The following is a 16,350-nucleotide window of genomic DNA, read 5'->3' as shown; positions in this document are numbered from 1 at the left end:
AAAATGAGATTATGATATTAATGCGCTATCGTTCCCTATCAATGAGGTCTTTTTTAATCAGTCTCTTTCAATACAGTGCACTCTCAAGGCCATTTGTGGTGGCGAAATAAGGGGCCTTAATGCAACACTAGCCTGAGCTATGCTTGGGTGTTGTATATTTTGACGTAGAATTGTAATTTGTCTATTTTACAAGCCAAACAATTCTTTATTCTTTAACAAAACCATGGCAAAATCAAGTCATAAACCCCTAAGTAAAATGCAGTGACTGGAGCCAAGAGCCAAAATATAAGGTGATACTTTCATTCAAGTGCAAAATCAAATGAAATGACCTGATCTGCACAATTCTGAACCAATGACATTAGTTCTAAAACCTTGGTTTAACTACTGTCAGAACCTCTTCCAGGGAGCTCTTGGGCAAGCAGGAGTTACTGGGCCTACTACGGGAGTTGAGGCGTTATTACGCCTGAGGTCCCTGGCCCTGACTTACTATGGATCCCGAGTAATTGGGCCAAGTACCTTTTCAGCACTTGCCTCTCAGTAGTAAAGCTGGTAGAGCAGTCCAAGGCTTTTCGGGGCGGGAGGTAAAAACAGGAGAGTGAACACACAATCACAGATCAAAGTACGTTCAATAACAGCAACACATGATTTTCCAGGCTAATACTGTCAGGGCTCTAGTGTTCAATAGGTAGGTCTCTGGTTCCCACTTGCCTCTCACTGACCTTAGTGGTTATTCTCCATTCACTATAGGCGACATTCAGGTTAGGCCCCACTAGCAGTCCAGGTCTCAGGAGTCCCACCCCAACTCTGTTAGAAAAGTCGAAAGGGTTTCAGCACTGCAGTGCTATCTGTCAGACAACCTCCACTAGGGCCTTCCAGCATGTTGATCGGGCTTATCCACACCAGCAGGTATTATCCGATCAGAGTCTCCAAAAGCATCTCTGCAGCAGCCATGGCTGGGTGTCCCTGGGGCTCCTCCGATGTGATGGTAAGTTCCCCTTGATCTTCCTCGCAGGTGAAGGGATGGGGGAGTTTTCAGCTGTTGGTTCTGATCCTAAGTCAGGTGACAGGCCCACATGGATCACCACTGAGCCTCTCCTCATGATGTTGGCACCAACCAGACTATGATCCTTGTCTTCCGGTGACTTCCTGGGATACAAGGTCAGCACAGTTGCTCCTCACTCATGTGATGGGCCGATCGGCACAGCAGCAGGTTCTTCTAGGCGGCCCCCCTTTGGTATACGGGGTTGCTGACTTACACACTGCACACGGGCAATCATCTGATCAGCACAGCTAGCGTCACAGCGGCTCCATCTTCCGGGGTCACTGGCTTACATACTGCAAACCTGCAACAGCCCGATTGACACAGCTAGCTTCATGGCAGCCCCTTCTGACATACAGGGTTGCTGACTTACACACCAAATAAGGGCAATGGCCCAATCAGTACTGCTAACTTCACGGTGGCCCTCTCTGGCATATAGAGTTGCCAAATTACACAGCGCTTACGAGAGAAAACTCAATCGGCATAGCTAACTTCACGGTATCCCCCTCTGGCATTCGGGGTCGGTTACTTACACAGCACACAAGGCTGACAGCCCGATTGACTTGGCTAACCTCACAATGCCCCCCTCTGGCATACGGGGTCACCGAATTGAACCTGCGTGCAGACAATGACTCAATCAATGCAGCACCCGTCTCCTCACTCCTCACTACAGAAATGTACTCGCCAAGATCTTCATTGGACCTCACTCCCTTCTGTGCTCTCCGCTTCCTCATAGGCTCACTGGTCTAGGCAAGCAGACAGGCCATAGTGCTCCAAGTTCCAGAGGCAGGTGGTCTTGGATGTCCCTGGGTGATGACCCCTCACTCAGCTTGGAGACTGTTAGGCCATGACCCACAGTCCTTGTCAAAGGCACAAGTCTTGCAGAGCTTCTCCTCCTTGCACAGCCTGACTGGCTGCTTGACAGTTGACAGTTTTGGGGGCCTCGAGCTCCCCTTCTTATAGTCCATTTCCAGACACCAAATGTGATTAAGGGTCTGACACTTTGAAGTTTGTTTTGTAGTCTGCTTCCTTTTGAAGTGTCCTCTCCTCTGCCCCGCCTTTCCTCCAGAAAACAGGCTGTCACAGCAGGAGCGAATTCAAATCTGATAGCCCCACAACTCATGCCATGGGAGTGACTAGAGGTTCACACCTGGATGTCAGTCACAATGATACGAGTACCAAAAGGTTACCTCAGGGCCCCAGCCCTACTCTCTATGATTCTCTTATGAGCTCCATCTCCATCCCTGAGATGTGTCCAGGCCCCTTACAGGGGTCAATCGCTGAATCAAAGAGCACCCTTTGATGTGTCTCCTTCTCCAGTGTGTGTTCCACCCAGCTCCCAGGAATGCAGCAATCCACAAATCTGTCTGGTGGGAGTCCTCTACCTCCTCATGCTCCTCCAGTCAAGCCTGGGTCTCCCAAAATGGAACCAGTATCTTCCATTTATTGTACCATTCACAGGGAGACATACACCCCACACATTCATACAACACACACACTGTAGAGCACTACAAACTAACTTGATGCAGGCTAACGGCGAGTTAAGCACAAAGCAGTCGAGCTTTACACAAGTGAGTCTGTAGGCCTTACTCCAGTGACATAGGTAAAAAGAGCTGTTCACTTCAACTGATCACTACACGGTATGCTGCCATCACAGCGCTTCTGCTGCTTAACTCCTGCAAAGGCAGTAGCCTTTCACCACTATGAGGCTAGCACATTGGGAACCCATTCCAGTCCAACAAGAAGGCCCATGTCAAAGCGCACATGCATGATCTGTGTTCGCTCATGACACAAAAAATCATCACAAGGGATCCAGACATCGTTGCAGCTTGGGCACTCTGAGCAGGGGTGCATGTTCATCACCATGCGAGGAACTTTTCCGTCCCAACAACTACATTTTCTTCACAGACACCTTGTATCATATGTTTGACCCCCACCTTCATTGCCTTCTTCAACTTCCATAACCTACAATGATGAGGTAGGCAGTCCATAACAATGCTTACAAATTGCAACAAACATCATAGTTTCCAAAATGTTCACCTTTTCATCTGTTTCAGGGGTGACTTTGTAGTATGATAGCGCTTCATTGGTGAGGATGCAGAAGTAACACCGCCACTGGAACTTCTGGAAACAAGAAATAGGAAATCTCGTCAATGTTAAGGACAGAAACAAGAATGGCAAGACACCTCTACTATAGAGTGTAATCAAAGACACGCATCTCCTGGGATAAACTTTATTCTAGAGGGTGTTCTTGCAACCCTGCAAAAGAGTTTCATCAACCGGGAATCAGGGCACAAAAAGAAGCTGTTTGCATACAAATCCTCACCGGGCTACTTGTGCTTTATAGTTTCAGTGATTGCAAGCCAAAGCGTAGAATGATGCAACAATCTAAAAGCAGCATCACAGTAAAGGTGACTTTGATAGCAGAAGACAACCATTTCTTAAATCTGTTTAACGATCCCAGACATGTTTTGCCCTAGGCGGAACTCGTCCAAGTGATTAAATGCGCATGCTTGGAGAGAAATGAAGGTCAAGTGCTGGAGCAGAGTTTTCTGTTAAAAATGTATTGAGTTTTAAGCTCCAGTTTTGTTTATATGTTATGATTAAAATTACTAATTGATTTGTCAGCAGTTCAATACTGGGAAAAAGACAGTGGTGAGTCTAGGAACAATAGGCAGAGAAGGAGGTCCTTTTACCAGAATGCAAATTGCCTCAAGTGAACAGATTGAGGTATGTTCTAGTGGTAGTCTGTTTGTTCTCAAGATGGGTGGAGGCCTATCTGACTAGGAGGAATGATGGAATAACTGTTGCAAAGTTACTGTTAAGAGAGTTGATTCCTAGGTACGGGTTCCCAGTGACAATTGAGTCTGACAGAGGTGGACACTTCTACAATGAGCTCATGGGTTTAATTTGTGAAGCATTGAGCATACAGCAGAAGCTACATTGTGCATACAGACCAGAGGCTTCTGGCGTCATTGAACAGATGAACGGCACAATAAAAAAACGAATTGGTAAGATGTGTTTAGCCACTGGAATGAAATGGCCTGATGTCTTGCCTCTAGTGCTGATGACTATTAGGTCTACTCCAGACTGTTCCCATGAGGCACAGGGTCAAGACTGATTTGCATATGGCCATGTCTAAACTGGGGTGGTGTAGTGGGCAAAAGAACGATGGATTTAACCCAGATCTCTTGACTGGGGGAGAATGTCTGCATTGTCAGCATTCCGTCCATCATTTGTTTGTTGTAACGCTTTTCGCCCTAAGTGGGATGGGTATTCCCAGACGTGGGACCCGTGCTCACTACGCCACTGGAGTCAAGCTATCCTGGCTGATGACGGCTGATAGCCAGAAACCGGTCCTAGGATGCTTGATTCCGGTCCAGGGAAGACATGGCTTGGCAGTTCGGGCTGGACTGTTCCCATGAGGCACAGGGTCAAGACTGATTTGCATATGGCCATGTCTAAACTGGGGTGGTGTAGTGGGCAAAAGAACGATGGATTTAACCCAGATCTCTTGACTGGGGGAGAATGTCTGCATTGTCAGCATTCCGTCCATCATTTGTTTGTTGTAACGCTTTTCGCCCTAAGTGGGATGGGTATTCCCAGACGTGGGACCCGTGCTCACTACGCTACTGGAGTCAAGCTATCCTGGCTGATGACGGCTGATAGCCAGAAACCGGTCCTAGGATGCTTGATTCCGGTCCAGGGAAGACATGGCTTGGCAGTTCGGGCTGGACTGTTCCCATGAGGCACAGGGTCAAGACTGATTTGCATATGGCCATGTCTAAACTGGGGTGGTGTAGTGGGCAAAAGAACGATGGATTTAACCCAGATCTCTTGACTGGGGGAGAATGTCTGCATTGTCAGCATTCCGTCCATCATTTGTTTGTTGTAACGCTTTTCGCCCTAAGTGGGATGGGTATTCCCAGACGTGGGACCCGTGCTCACTATGCCAGTGGAGTCAAGCTATCCTGGCTGATGACGGCTGATAGCCAGAAACCGGTCCTAGGATGCTTGATTCCGGTCCAGGGAAGACATGGCTTGGCAGTTCGGGCTGGACTGTTCCCATGAGGCACAGGGTCAAGACTGATTTGCATATGGCCATGTCTAAACTGGGGTGGTGTAGTGGGCAAAAGAACGATGGATTTAACCCAGATCTCTTGACTGGGGGAGAATGTCTGCATTGTCAGCATTCCGTCCATCATTTGTTTGTTGTAACGCTTTTCGCCCTAAGTGGGATGGGTATTCCCAGACGTGGGACCCGTGCTCACTACGCCACTGGAGTCAAGCTATCCTGGCTGATGACGGCTGATAGCCAGAAACCGGTCCTAGGATGCTTGATTCCGGTCCAGGGAAGACATGGCTTGGCAGTTCGGGCTGGACTGTTCCCATGAGGCACAGGGTCAAGACTGATTTGCATATGGCCATGTCTAAACTGGGGTGGTGTAGTGGGCAAAAGAACGATGGATTTAACCCAGATCTCTTGACTGGGGGAGAATGTCTGCATTGTCAGCATTCCGTCCATCATTTGTTTGTTGTAACGCTTTTCGCCCTAAGTGGGATGGGTATTCCCAGACGTGGGACCTGTGCTCACTATGCCACTGGAGTCAAGCTATCCTGGCTGATGACGGCTGATAGCCAGAAACTGGTCCTAGGATGCTTGATTCCGGTCCAGGGAAGACATGGCTTGGCAGTTCGGGCTGGACTGTTCCCATGAGGCACAGGGTCAAGACTGATTTGCATATGGCCATGTCTAAACTGGGGTGGTGTAGTGGGCAAAAGAACGATGGATTTAACCCAGATCTCTTGACTGGGGGAGAATGTCTGCATTGTCAGCATTCCGTCCATCATTTGTTTGTTGTAACGCTTTTCGCCCTAAGTGGGATGGGTATTCCCAGACGTGGGACCCGTGCTCACTACGCCACTGGAGTCAAGCTATCCTGGCTGATGACGGCTGATAGCCAGAAACCGGTCCTAGGATGCTTGATTCCGGTCCAGGGAAGACATGGCTTGGCAGTTCGGGCTGGACTGTTCCCATGAGGCACAGGGTCAAGACTGATTTGCATATGGCCATGTCTAAACTGGGGTGGTGTAGTGGGCAAAAGAACGATGGATTTAACCCAGATCTCTTGACTGGGGGAGAATGTCTGCATTGTCAGCATTCCGTCCATCATTTGTTTGTTGTAACGCTTTTCGCCCTAAGTGGGATGGGTATTCCCAGACGTGGGACCCGTGCTCACTACGCCACTGGAGTCAAGCTATCCTGGCTGATGACGGCTGATAGCCAGAAACCGGTCCTAGGATGCTTGATTCCGGTCCAGGGAAGACATGGCTTGGCAGTTCGGGCTGGACTGTTCCCATGAGGCACAGGGTCAAGACTGATTTGCATATGGCCATGTCTAAACTGGGGTGGTGTAGTGGGCAAAAGAACGATCGATTTAACCCAGATCTCTTGACTGGGGGAGAATGTCTGCATTGTCAGCATTCCGTCCATCATTTGTTTGTTGTAACGCTTTTCGCCCTAAGTGGGATGGGTATTCCCAGACGTGGGACCCGTGCTCACTACGCCACTGGAGTCAAGCTATCCTGGCTGATGACGGCTGATAGCCAGAAACCGGTCCTAGGGTGCTTGATTCCGGTCCAGGGAAGACATGGCTTGGCAGTTCGGGCTGGACTGTTCCCATGAGGCACAGGGTCAAGACTGATTTGCATATGGCCATGTCTAAACTGGGGTGGTGTAGTGGGCAAAAGAATGATGGATTTAACCCAGATCTCTTGACTGGGGGAGAATGTCTGCATTGTCAGCATTCCGTCCATCATTTGTTTGTTGTAACGCTTTTCGCCCTAAGTGGGATGGGTATTCCCAGACGTGGGACCCGTGCTCACTACGCCACTGGAGTCAAGCTATCCTGGCTGATGACGGCTGATAGCCAGAAACCGGTCCTAGGATGCTTGATTCCGGTCCAGGGAAGACATGGCTTGGCAGTTCGGGCTGGACTGTTCCCATGAGGCACAGGGTCAAGACTGATTTGCATATGGCCATGTCTAAACTGGGGTGGTGTAGTGGGCAAAAGAACGATGGATTTAACCCAGATCTCTTGACTGGGGGAGAATGTCTGCATTGTCAGCATTCCGTCCATCATTTGTTTGTTGTAACGCTTTTCGCCCTAAGTGGGATGGGTATTCCCAGACGTGGGACCCGTGCTCACTACGCCACTGGAGTCAAGCTATCCTGGCTGATGACGGCTGATAGCCAGAAACCGGTCCTAGGATGCTTGATTCCGGTCCAGGGAAGACATGGCTTGGCAGTTCGGGCTGGACTGTTCCCATGAGGCACAGGGTCAAGACTGATTTGCATATGGCCATGTCTAAACTGGGGTGGTGTAGTGGGCAAAAGAACGATGGATTTAACCCAGATCTCTTGACTGGGGGAGAATGTCTGCATTGTCAGCATTCCGTCCATCATTTGTTTGTTGTAACGCTTTTCGCCCTAAGTGGGATGGGTATTCCCAGACGTGGGACCCGTGCTCACTACGCCACTGGAGTCAAGCTATCCTGGCTGATGACGGCTGATAGCCAGAAACCGGTCCTAGGATGCTTAATTCCGGTCCAGGGAAGACATGGCTTGGCAGTTCGGGCTGGACTGTTCCCATGAGGCACAGGGTCAAGACTGATTTGCATATGGCCATGTCTAAACTGGGGTGGTGTAGTGGGCAAAAGAACGATGGATTTAACCCAGATCTCTTGACTGGGGGAGAATGTCTGCATTGTCAGCATTCCGTCCATCATTTGTTTGTTGTAGCGCTTTTCGCCCTAAGTGGGATGGGTATTCCCAGACGTGGGACCCGTGCTCACTACGCCACTGGAGTCAAGCTATCCTGGCTGATGACGGCTGATAGCCAGAAACCGGTCCTAGGATGCTTGATTCCGGTCCAGGGAAGACATGGCTTGGCAGTTCGGGCTGGACTGTTTCCATGAGGCACAGGGTCAAGACTGATTTGCATATGGCCATGTCTAAACTGTGGTGGTGTAATGGGCAAAAGAACGATGGATTTAACCCAGATCTCTTGACTGGGGGAGAATGTCTGCATTGTCAGCATTCCGTCCATCATTTGTTTGTTGTAACGCTTTTCGCCCTAAGTGGGATGGGTATTCCCAGACGTGGGACCCGTGCTCACTACGCCACTGGAGTCAAGCTATCCTGGCTGATGACGGCTGATAGCCAGAAACCGGTCCTAGAATGCTTTATTCCGGTCCAGGGAAGACATGGCTTGGCAGTTCGGGCTGGACTGTTCCCATGAGGCACAGGGTCAAGACTGATTTGCATATGGCCATGTCTAAACTGGGGTGGTGTAGTGGGCAAAAGAACGATGGATTTAACCCAGATCTCTTGACTGGGGGAGAATGTCTGCATTGTCAGCATTCCGTCCATCATTTGTTTGTTGTAACGCTTTTCGCCCTAAGTGGGATGGGTATTCCCAGACGTGGGACCCGTGCTCACTACGCCACTGGAGTCAAGCTATTCTGGCTGATGACGGCTGATAGCCAGAAACCGGTCCTAGGATGCTTGATTCCGGTCCAGGGAAGACATGGCTTGGCAGTTCGGGCTGGACTGTTCCCATGAGGCACAGGGTCAAGACTGATTTGCATATGGCCATGTCTAAACTGGGGTGGTGTAGTGGGCAAAAGAACGATGGATTTAACCCAGATCTCTTGACTGGGGGAGAATGTCAGCATTGTCAGCATTCCGTCCATCATTTGTTTGTTGTAACGCTTTTCGCCCTAAGTGGGATGGGTATTCCCAGACGTGGGACCCGTGCTCACTACGCCACTGGAGTCAAGCTATCCTGGCTGATGACGGCTGATAGCCAGAAACCGGTCCTAGGATGCTTGATTCCGGTCCAGGGAAGACATGGCTTGGCAGTTCGGGCTGGACTGTTCCCATGAGGCACAGGGTCAAGACTGATTTGCATATGGCCATGTCTAAACTGGGGTGGTGTAGTGGGCAAAAGAACGATGGATTTAACCCAGATCTCTTGACTGGGGGAGAATGTCTGCATTGTCAGCATTCCGTCCATCATTTGTTTGTTGTAGCGCTTTTCGCCCTAAGTGGGATGGGTATTCCCAGACGTGGGACCCGTGCTCACTACGCCACTGGAGTCAAGCTATCCTGGCTGATGACGGCTGATAGCCAGAAACCGGTCCTAGGATGCTTGATTCCGGTCCAGGGAAGACATGGCTTGGCAGTTCGGGCTGGACTGTTCCCATGAGGCACAGGGTCAAGACTGATTTGCATATGGCCATGTCTAAACTGGGGTGGTAGTGGGCAAAAGAACGATGGATTTAACCCAGATCTCTTGACTGGGGGAGAATGTCTGCATTGTCAGCATTCCGTCCATCATTTGTTTGTTGTAACGCTTTTCGCCCTAAGTGGGATGGGTATTCCCAGACGTGGGACCCGTGCTCACTACGCCACTGGAGTCAAGCTATCCTGGCTGATGACGGCTGATAGCCAGAAACCGGTCCTAGGATGCTTGATTCCGGTCCAGGGAAGACATGGCTTGGCAGTTCGGGCTGGACTGTTCCCATGAGGCACAGGGTCAAGACTGATTTGCATATGGCCATGTCTAAACTGGGGTGGTGTAGTGGGCAAAAGAACGATGGATTTAACCCAGATCTCTTGACTGGGGGAGAATGTCAGCATTGTCAGCATTCCGTCCATCATTTGTTTGTTGTAACGCTTTTCGCCCTAAGTGGGATGGGTATTCCCAGACGTGGGACCCGTGCTCACTACGCCACTGGAGTCAAGCTATCCTGGCTGATGACGGCTGATAGCCAGAAACCGGTCCTAGGATGCTTGATTCCGGTCCAGGGAAGACATGGCTTGGCAGTTCGGGCTGGACTGTTCCCATGAGGCACAGGGTCAAGACTGATTTGCATATGGCCATGTCTAAACTGGGGTGGTGTAGTGGGCAAAAGAACGATGGATTTAACCCAGATCTCTTGACTGGGGGAGAATGTCTGCATTGTCAGCATTCCGTCCATCATTTGTTTGTTGTAACGCTTTTCGCCCTAAGTGGGATGGGTATTCCCAGACGTGGGACCCGTGCTCACTACGCCACTGGAGTCAAGCTATCCTGGCTGATGACGGCTGATAGCCAGAAACCGGTCCTAGGATGCTTGATTCCGGTCCAGGGAAGACATGGCTTGGCAGTTCGGGCTGGACTGTTCCCATGAGGCACAGGGTCAAGACTGATTTGCATATGGCCATGTCTAAACTGGGGTGGTGTAGTGGGCAAAAGAACAATGGATTTAACCCAGATCTCTTGACTGGGGGAGAATGTCTGCATTGTCAGCATTCCGTCCATCATTTGTTTGTTGTAGCGCTTTTCGCCCTAAGTGGGATGGGTATTCCCAGACGTGGGACCCGTGCTCACTACGCCACTGGAGTCAAGCTATCCTGGCTGATGACGGCTGATAGCCAGAAACCGGTCCTAGGATGCTTGATTCCGGTCCAGGGAAGACATGGCTTGGCAGTTCGGGCTGGACTGTTCCCATGAGGCACAGGGTCAAGACTGATTTGCATATGGCCATGTCTAAACTGGGGTGGTGTAGTGGGCAAAAGAACGATGGATTTAACCCAGATCTCTTGACTGGGGGAGAATGTCTGCATTGTCAGCATTCCGTCCATCATTTGTTTGTTGTAACGCTTTTCGCCCTAAGTGGGATGGGTATTCCCAGACGTGGGACCCGTGCTCACTACGCCACTGGAGTCAAGCTATCCTGGCTGATGACGGCTGATAGCCAGAAACCGGTCCTAGGATGCTTGATTCCGGTCCAGGGAAGACATGGCTTGGCAGTTCGGGCTGGACTGTTCCCATGAGGCACAGGGTCAAGACTGATTTGCATATGGCCATGTCTAAACTGGGGTGGTGTAGTGGGCAAAAGAACGATGGATTTAACCCAGATCTCTTGACTGGGGGAGAATGTCTGCATTGTCAGCATTCCGTCCATCATTTGTTTGTTGTAACGCTTTTCGCCCTAAGTGGGATGGGTATTCCCAGACGTGGGACCCGTGCTCACTACGCCACTGGAGTCAAGCTATCCTGGCTGATGACGGCTGATAGCCAGAAACCGGTCCTAGGATGCTTGATTCCGGTCCAGGGAAGACATGGCTTGGCAGTTCGGGCTGGACTGTTCCCATGAGGCACAGGGTCAAGACTGATTTGCATATGGCCATGTCTAAACTGGGGTGGTGTAGTGGGCAAAAGAACGATGGATTTAACCCAGATCTCTTGACTGGGGGAGAATGTCTGCATTGTCAGCATTCCGTCCATCATTTGTTTGTTGTAATGCTACTCCAGATAGAACCACAGGTTTGAGTCCGCATGAAATATTAATGGGACGTGCGATGAGACATGCATTTGTGCCTGTCAACAAATTGATGACAATAACTGATGACATGATTTTGGATTACTGTAAAGGCCTGGCTGACGCAGTTCATTCTGTGTTTCACCAGGTTGGAGAAGACGCTACCACACTTGAGAAGAAGCAAGCTCATGATCTGAGTCCAGGAGACTGGGTGAGGATTAAAGTACACAGAAGAAGAAATTGCTTGGTTCCAAGGTGGAGAAGGCCAAGACAAGTTATTCTGACTACGACAACTGCAGTAAAGTGTGCTGGTGTGAAAAACTGGGTGCATGCAAGTCATACTTTGAGAGTTCCAAATCCAAAGGATGGGACTGGTAAAGAGTATTTTGAAGAGTCAGATTCCAGTGATGATACAGAAACTGAACCAGTAAGAAGAAAAAAGAATCCTGAAAGGGGTGAAGGAGAAAGAGAGTCAGGTGATTTTTTTTTCTTTCCAAGAGAGGCTTCAAGAGAAACATTGAAAGTCTCAGAGGAGAGATCAGATTCTGTAAGAGTGCCTGAAGTTCCAACAAGCAGTGGAGAAGAAAGAAGAGAACAGAGCAATTCCACAGAGACTACACCTGAATCAGATGAAGAGGTTGAAAATCCACTTGAGATTACACCTGAAGAAGCAGGGTCAGAAGAAGATAGAGAGGGACAGATTGCGGAAGACCCCCGAGGAGGTGTAGGGAACATTCCTGATAAGCTAGGTGAAGGGACAAGTAGACAGCAAGAAGATTGCGTGTCGGAGACCCGAGGAGGGACAGAAATAGGGAAATCTCAATCAGTGGTGGAAAAGACTGTGGAGCAAAAGGAAATTGTTGAAGAACAAGAGGCAAATAAAACAGAATCAGATGAGAGTGAGAATGAGAAACCAGAGGGTCGAGTTCTGAGAAAGAGAACTTGGATTGGAGAAAGAAATAATAAAGAAGTGAAACCAAAGAGGGTTGTAAGAGGAGATCTTTGGCCTAACAGAATAAAGAGACTGAGGTACAGACTGACACGAGCAAGTTCATCGAGAGCTGAACAGGTGAACGAGGTGTCGAGTCAGAATCAAGCAAAAGGTGAAAAACAAAAGGTCTCAAAAGAACCAGAGGAGATCAAGAGAATCAGAAAACCTAACCAGAAGTATAGGTCACCGGAATGGACGTACGTGGCACTGTCTGAAGAAGAAGAGGCAGAAAGTCAAGGAAATCCAGAGGGGACCTTACGAGAAGTGGTTGAGGAGAAAACTGTTGGAATCCTGAAAGTTATCTTGACTGACATTGGAGAAGAGTCGGATGCTCAGGATGTTGTTGAAGATCTGATACAATTTGATGTTGCTGAAGAAGAAGTAAAAAGTGATGAAAATCCAAATTGAGTGAACAAAAGGAGTCACTTGGAGAAAAGTGAAAAGAAGAAAATCTGAGATTAGCTGTTTGAGATAATATAGAGATCTAAATTTCAGTAGTGGAGTAGAAGAGGCTAAGTCAAAAGACACTGCCAAAGTAGTAAAATGGCTAACACAGAGAATAATCAAAGTAGATGTGCCTTCTTGAAAAGATGGTGTAGAATGTGCTGCTGCTGTACTGGATTATTAATGCTTTACTAGTTACTTTTAGAGTTACAATAAGTACTTTTGGAATACATACTGAGAATGTGACCAATGTAGAGAAGAATTTACAGAAAGTAGTTCCGACTAGAATTAGTAACATTTACATACATAAAGATAGGTCAATTAATGATTTTTCTAGCAATGTTTTTTCAAAGTTGTTGTACGAATACGTAAAGACAATGGAAGTTAGGGATTGCTACGTCTGTATGCAATTACCTGCATCCGTTTCAGAAGGTGTTACTTATCACCATTTACCAGCTACGTATGGAATTTCATGTAGTGTGTTAAGTAGTGTTTTTTATTTGTTAGGGAAGATAGATTATGAGATGTCTAACAAAGATAATATTTTTGGGCAATTGCCTATGAATGAAAAGCTGAATCCAGCTAAAGAAGCTAACATTTTTGGTGAGATTTTTATTGAGAAAGAAGAATTAACATTAGATTACATTTTTAGAAATAATTTAACTTGCAGTTTGAAAGAAGAAGAGAAGGCTTTCCTAGACATGGTAGAGGAAAGGAGAGTGAGCATGCATGAAAAGGCAGGGAAATATAAAGTGAGTGAGACAATATGGGATATTGAGATGGGAAAGGAATTGAAGAATGGAGCTAGTCCAACTTTAGCTTTAGATGCACCACAGAAGGGTAAACTATGCATTACCAGAAAGAAATCCCAATATGATAGGTATTACGTTGGGACTAGTGAGTGTCATAATACATACTTCATTGCGACAGGATGGGGTTTTAGAGGTGGAGAAGATCCAGTTTTCCCAGGAGTGTATTATGTTTGTGGGAACAAGGCTTATTACAAGTTGCCTGACCATTGGTATGGCACGTGTTATGTGGGCCTGGTCTTTCCAAAGATTTTTCATATAGATAGGATAGAAGATGTAGAACACATTAATTTACTAACACGTTTTAAGAGAGAAACTTGGTCAGAAATCGTAGGTGATATTTTTGGAGCTTTAATTCCAGCAGTGGGAATATCTTTAAATGCATATGGAATTCGGAAACTGTCAACAGTGGTGGATCGCTTATCGACAAGTACCGCTGGAGGGTTTCTTTTGGTAAACACGGAGATGATTGCCGTACGTGCCATGTCTATGCAAAATCGACTTGCCCTTGATATTCTATTGGCCAAGGAGGGTGGAGTTTGTGGAATGTTGAAAGTTCAACATTGTTGCACTTACATTCCTGATGAAAGCAAAGATCTAAAGGTCTATATCAAAAATATTACTGATTTGCATGAAGAATTAGTACCACTGGAAGCTGAAAGTATCTGGACTAAAATAGCTAATAAGATAGTTGCTGTTAAGAGTTTTATTGCTAAGATAGGTAGTACCATTATTGGTAAAATATTATTTCCATTGACATGTGTAATTGTTGCTTTATTGATACTAAGATTGGGGTGTTTGTGTTGTAAAAGCAGGGGAGGGAAAAAGAAAATAATTAAGCAGAATACTGAAAAGAAACAAAAGAGATCAAGGAGAGACCCACAAGAAATAGAATTAGAAGAATTGAGGGAGAGTGTTTACTTGGAGTCGAAGAGGGATGATGTGAGGGAGTCTGGTGTTTAATGTTGTGTCATAAAAGACATTTTCAATTTCTCCTAAAATTGGGAATTTTTTTTTTTTTGGGGTTGATTTTTGTGGTGATAATATATCACCAAAGGGGGGATTGCTGGAGCAGAGTTTTCTGTTGAAAATTTATTGAGTTTTAAGCTCCAGTTTTGTTTATATGTTATGATTAAAATTACTAATTTATAATCACTAATTATTAGTTTTGTTAAAAATCTTGATTAACCAACATTACTAATGAGAGAAACTACACGTGGGAATGCATATATGTTTAATAATATGTGCAACTTAATTAAATGAGTGTCGCAAAAATGCTATTTGTTTCGTGTTTGCGCTTTTAAATAACGTGTGCTAATGCTTCTTTGTGTTGCAGACGGCTAGGTAATTACATACACATAAGGGTATTAGTGGGGATTAACACTGTATAATCATTATGATGTGGTAACGTTGTTTTGTGTTTCTTTTAATTAAGATGGTCCGTTTTGGCCTAAACCAAGATGGCTGCTATTTACAGCCTGCGCTCGAGTGATTGAAATTTGACGAGAGGCCTTGCTGAACATGGTTGGAAGTCACCTGACCACAGCCTCTGTCTGATTTAAAAGTTTCCGTGAGGACAGCAGCTCCGGGCATGCTTCCAATTGCCCTTGGAAAAGAATAAAGCCACAATGAACTACGATAAGCCTGTGGTGGCTTCGCTATGGTACCAAGGAAGAGCATTCATAAATGTATCGCTTGCAAACTCGAGTTTCCTTCTTCCGTGTTTTTATTTTTGTGATTTTTTCTGAGCGGAGGTTTTCTAAATGTTACCAAGCGACATCCTTTCCTGCTCGCTCTGCTCAGCGGCTCAACGGACATTCAGAGTTTATTTGTTACATTTATTTTGCTAGTTTTGTTATAAATATTACTAGACTAGAGAGGGTCTGTAGCTTTAGCATTCCGATTTTTGAGGCCACTTCTTCCTGAACCTATGTTCATGAGGATCGATGCTGACGCTGAGGACGGCAGCTCGAGAGACTTTACTGAGAGACCTGTCCTGACCCATTTAGCTAGAATAGGTAATTATGAGAATAATGATCTTGCTATTGATTGACTTTCATTGAACTAATTTAGATAAATAATGATCTTTGTTTGAATATCAGTGTCGGGTGGTTATTTCTTTGTCATTTATTGAGTTACAAATGTATTTCCTATGTTTAAAATCATGACTCAGGACAATGTCTTTATGGTCGCATTGACCTCATTTTAGATGCAGATTGGTTAGGTTTCTCTCCTATATTCAGTGTGGATAGAGTAATAGTATGAATTTCAGTGTGATGGGCCCTAGCGTATGATGAGTGTATGTGCGTGTGACTGTGGATTTATTCTGTCCGTGGAAGTAGGGAGAATTTATATGCGCCGATCTGCAGCACAAGAGCTGGCTTACACTGATCCTCCTCTACAACAGTAGAAAGCAGTAGTAAATAACTGGCAGAAAAGTAACCTTCTCAGTGTTCACCTACAGACCACACAGCATCACTGCAGCCCTTTTCATTCAGGGATACCACCCCAGAATGAAGGCACTAGCAAACATGGTGGGCATTTACGTTTTCAGTTGGACACTTTCACTTTTTAGTTCCATTGCTTCCTAAAAACACTGAGAATGATGTTGTTGGGATTGGAACTTCCGATGCATAGTAGAAGGAAGTGCACCCCGCCCTAAAGTTATTTAACTTTGAGTGAATCAGGTATCCTGA

The 16,350-nt window shown here is 46.8% G+C and overlaps 1 protein-coding gene across 6 annotated transcripts in view; it reads right to left on the bottom strand.

Annotated features, from left to right (window-relative positions):
- The window catches only part of LOC146789879 (uncharacterized), a 499,281-nt gene that overhangs the window by 220,491 nt on the left and 262,440 nt on the right, over positions 1 to 16,350 (bottom strand). For all 6 annotated transcript variants that reach the window (XM_085628145.1, XM_085628146.1, XM_085628148.1 and 3 more), the window contains exon 2: positions 3,080 to 3,163. In XM_085628145.1, coding sequence (XP_085484271.1) covers positions 3,080 to 3,163 — 84 coding nt within the window. The remainder of the gene's footprint in view (positions 1 to 3,079; positions 3,164 to 16,350) is intronic.

Source organism: Triturus cristatus, chromosome 10 (assembly GCF_964204655.1).
Source record: "Triturus cristatus chromosome 10, aTriCri1.1, whole genome shotgun sequence".
In the NCBI taxonomy this organism is placed as follows: domain Eukaryota; kingdom Metazoa; phylum Chordata; class Amphibia; order Caudata; family Salamandridae; genus Triturus; species Triturus cristatus.
This window is presented reverse-complemented; position numbering and strand designations above follow the sequence as displayed.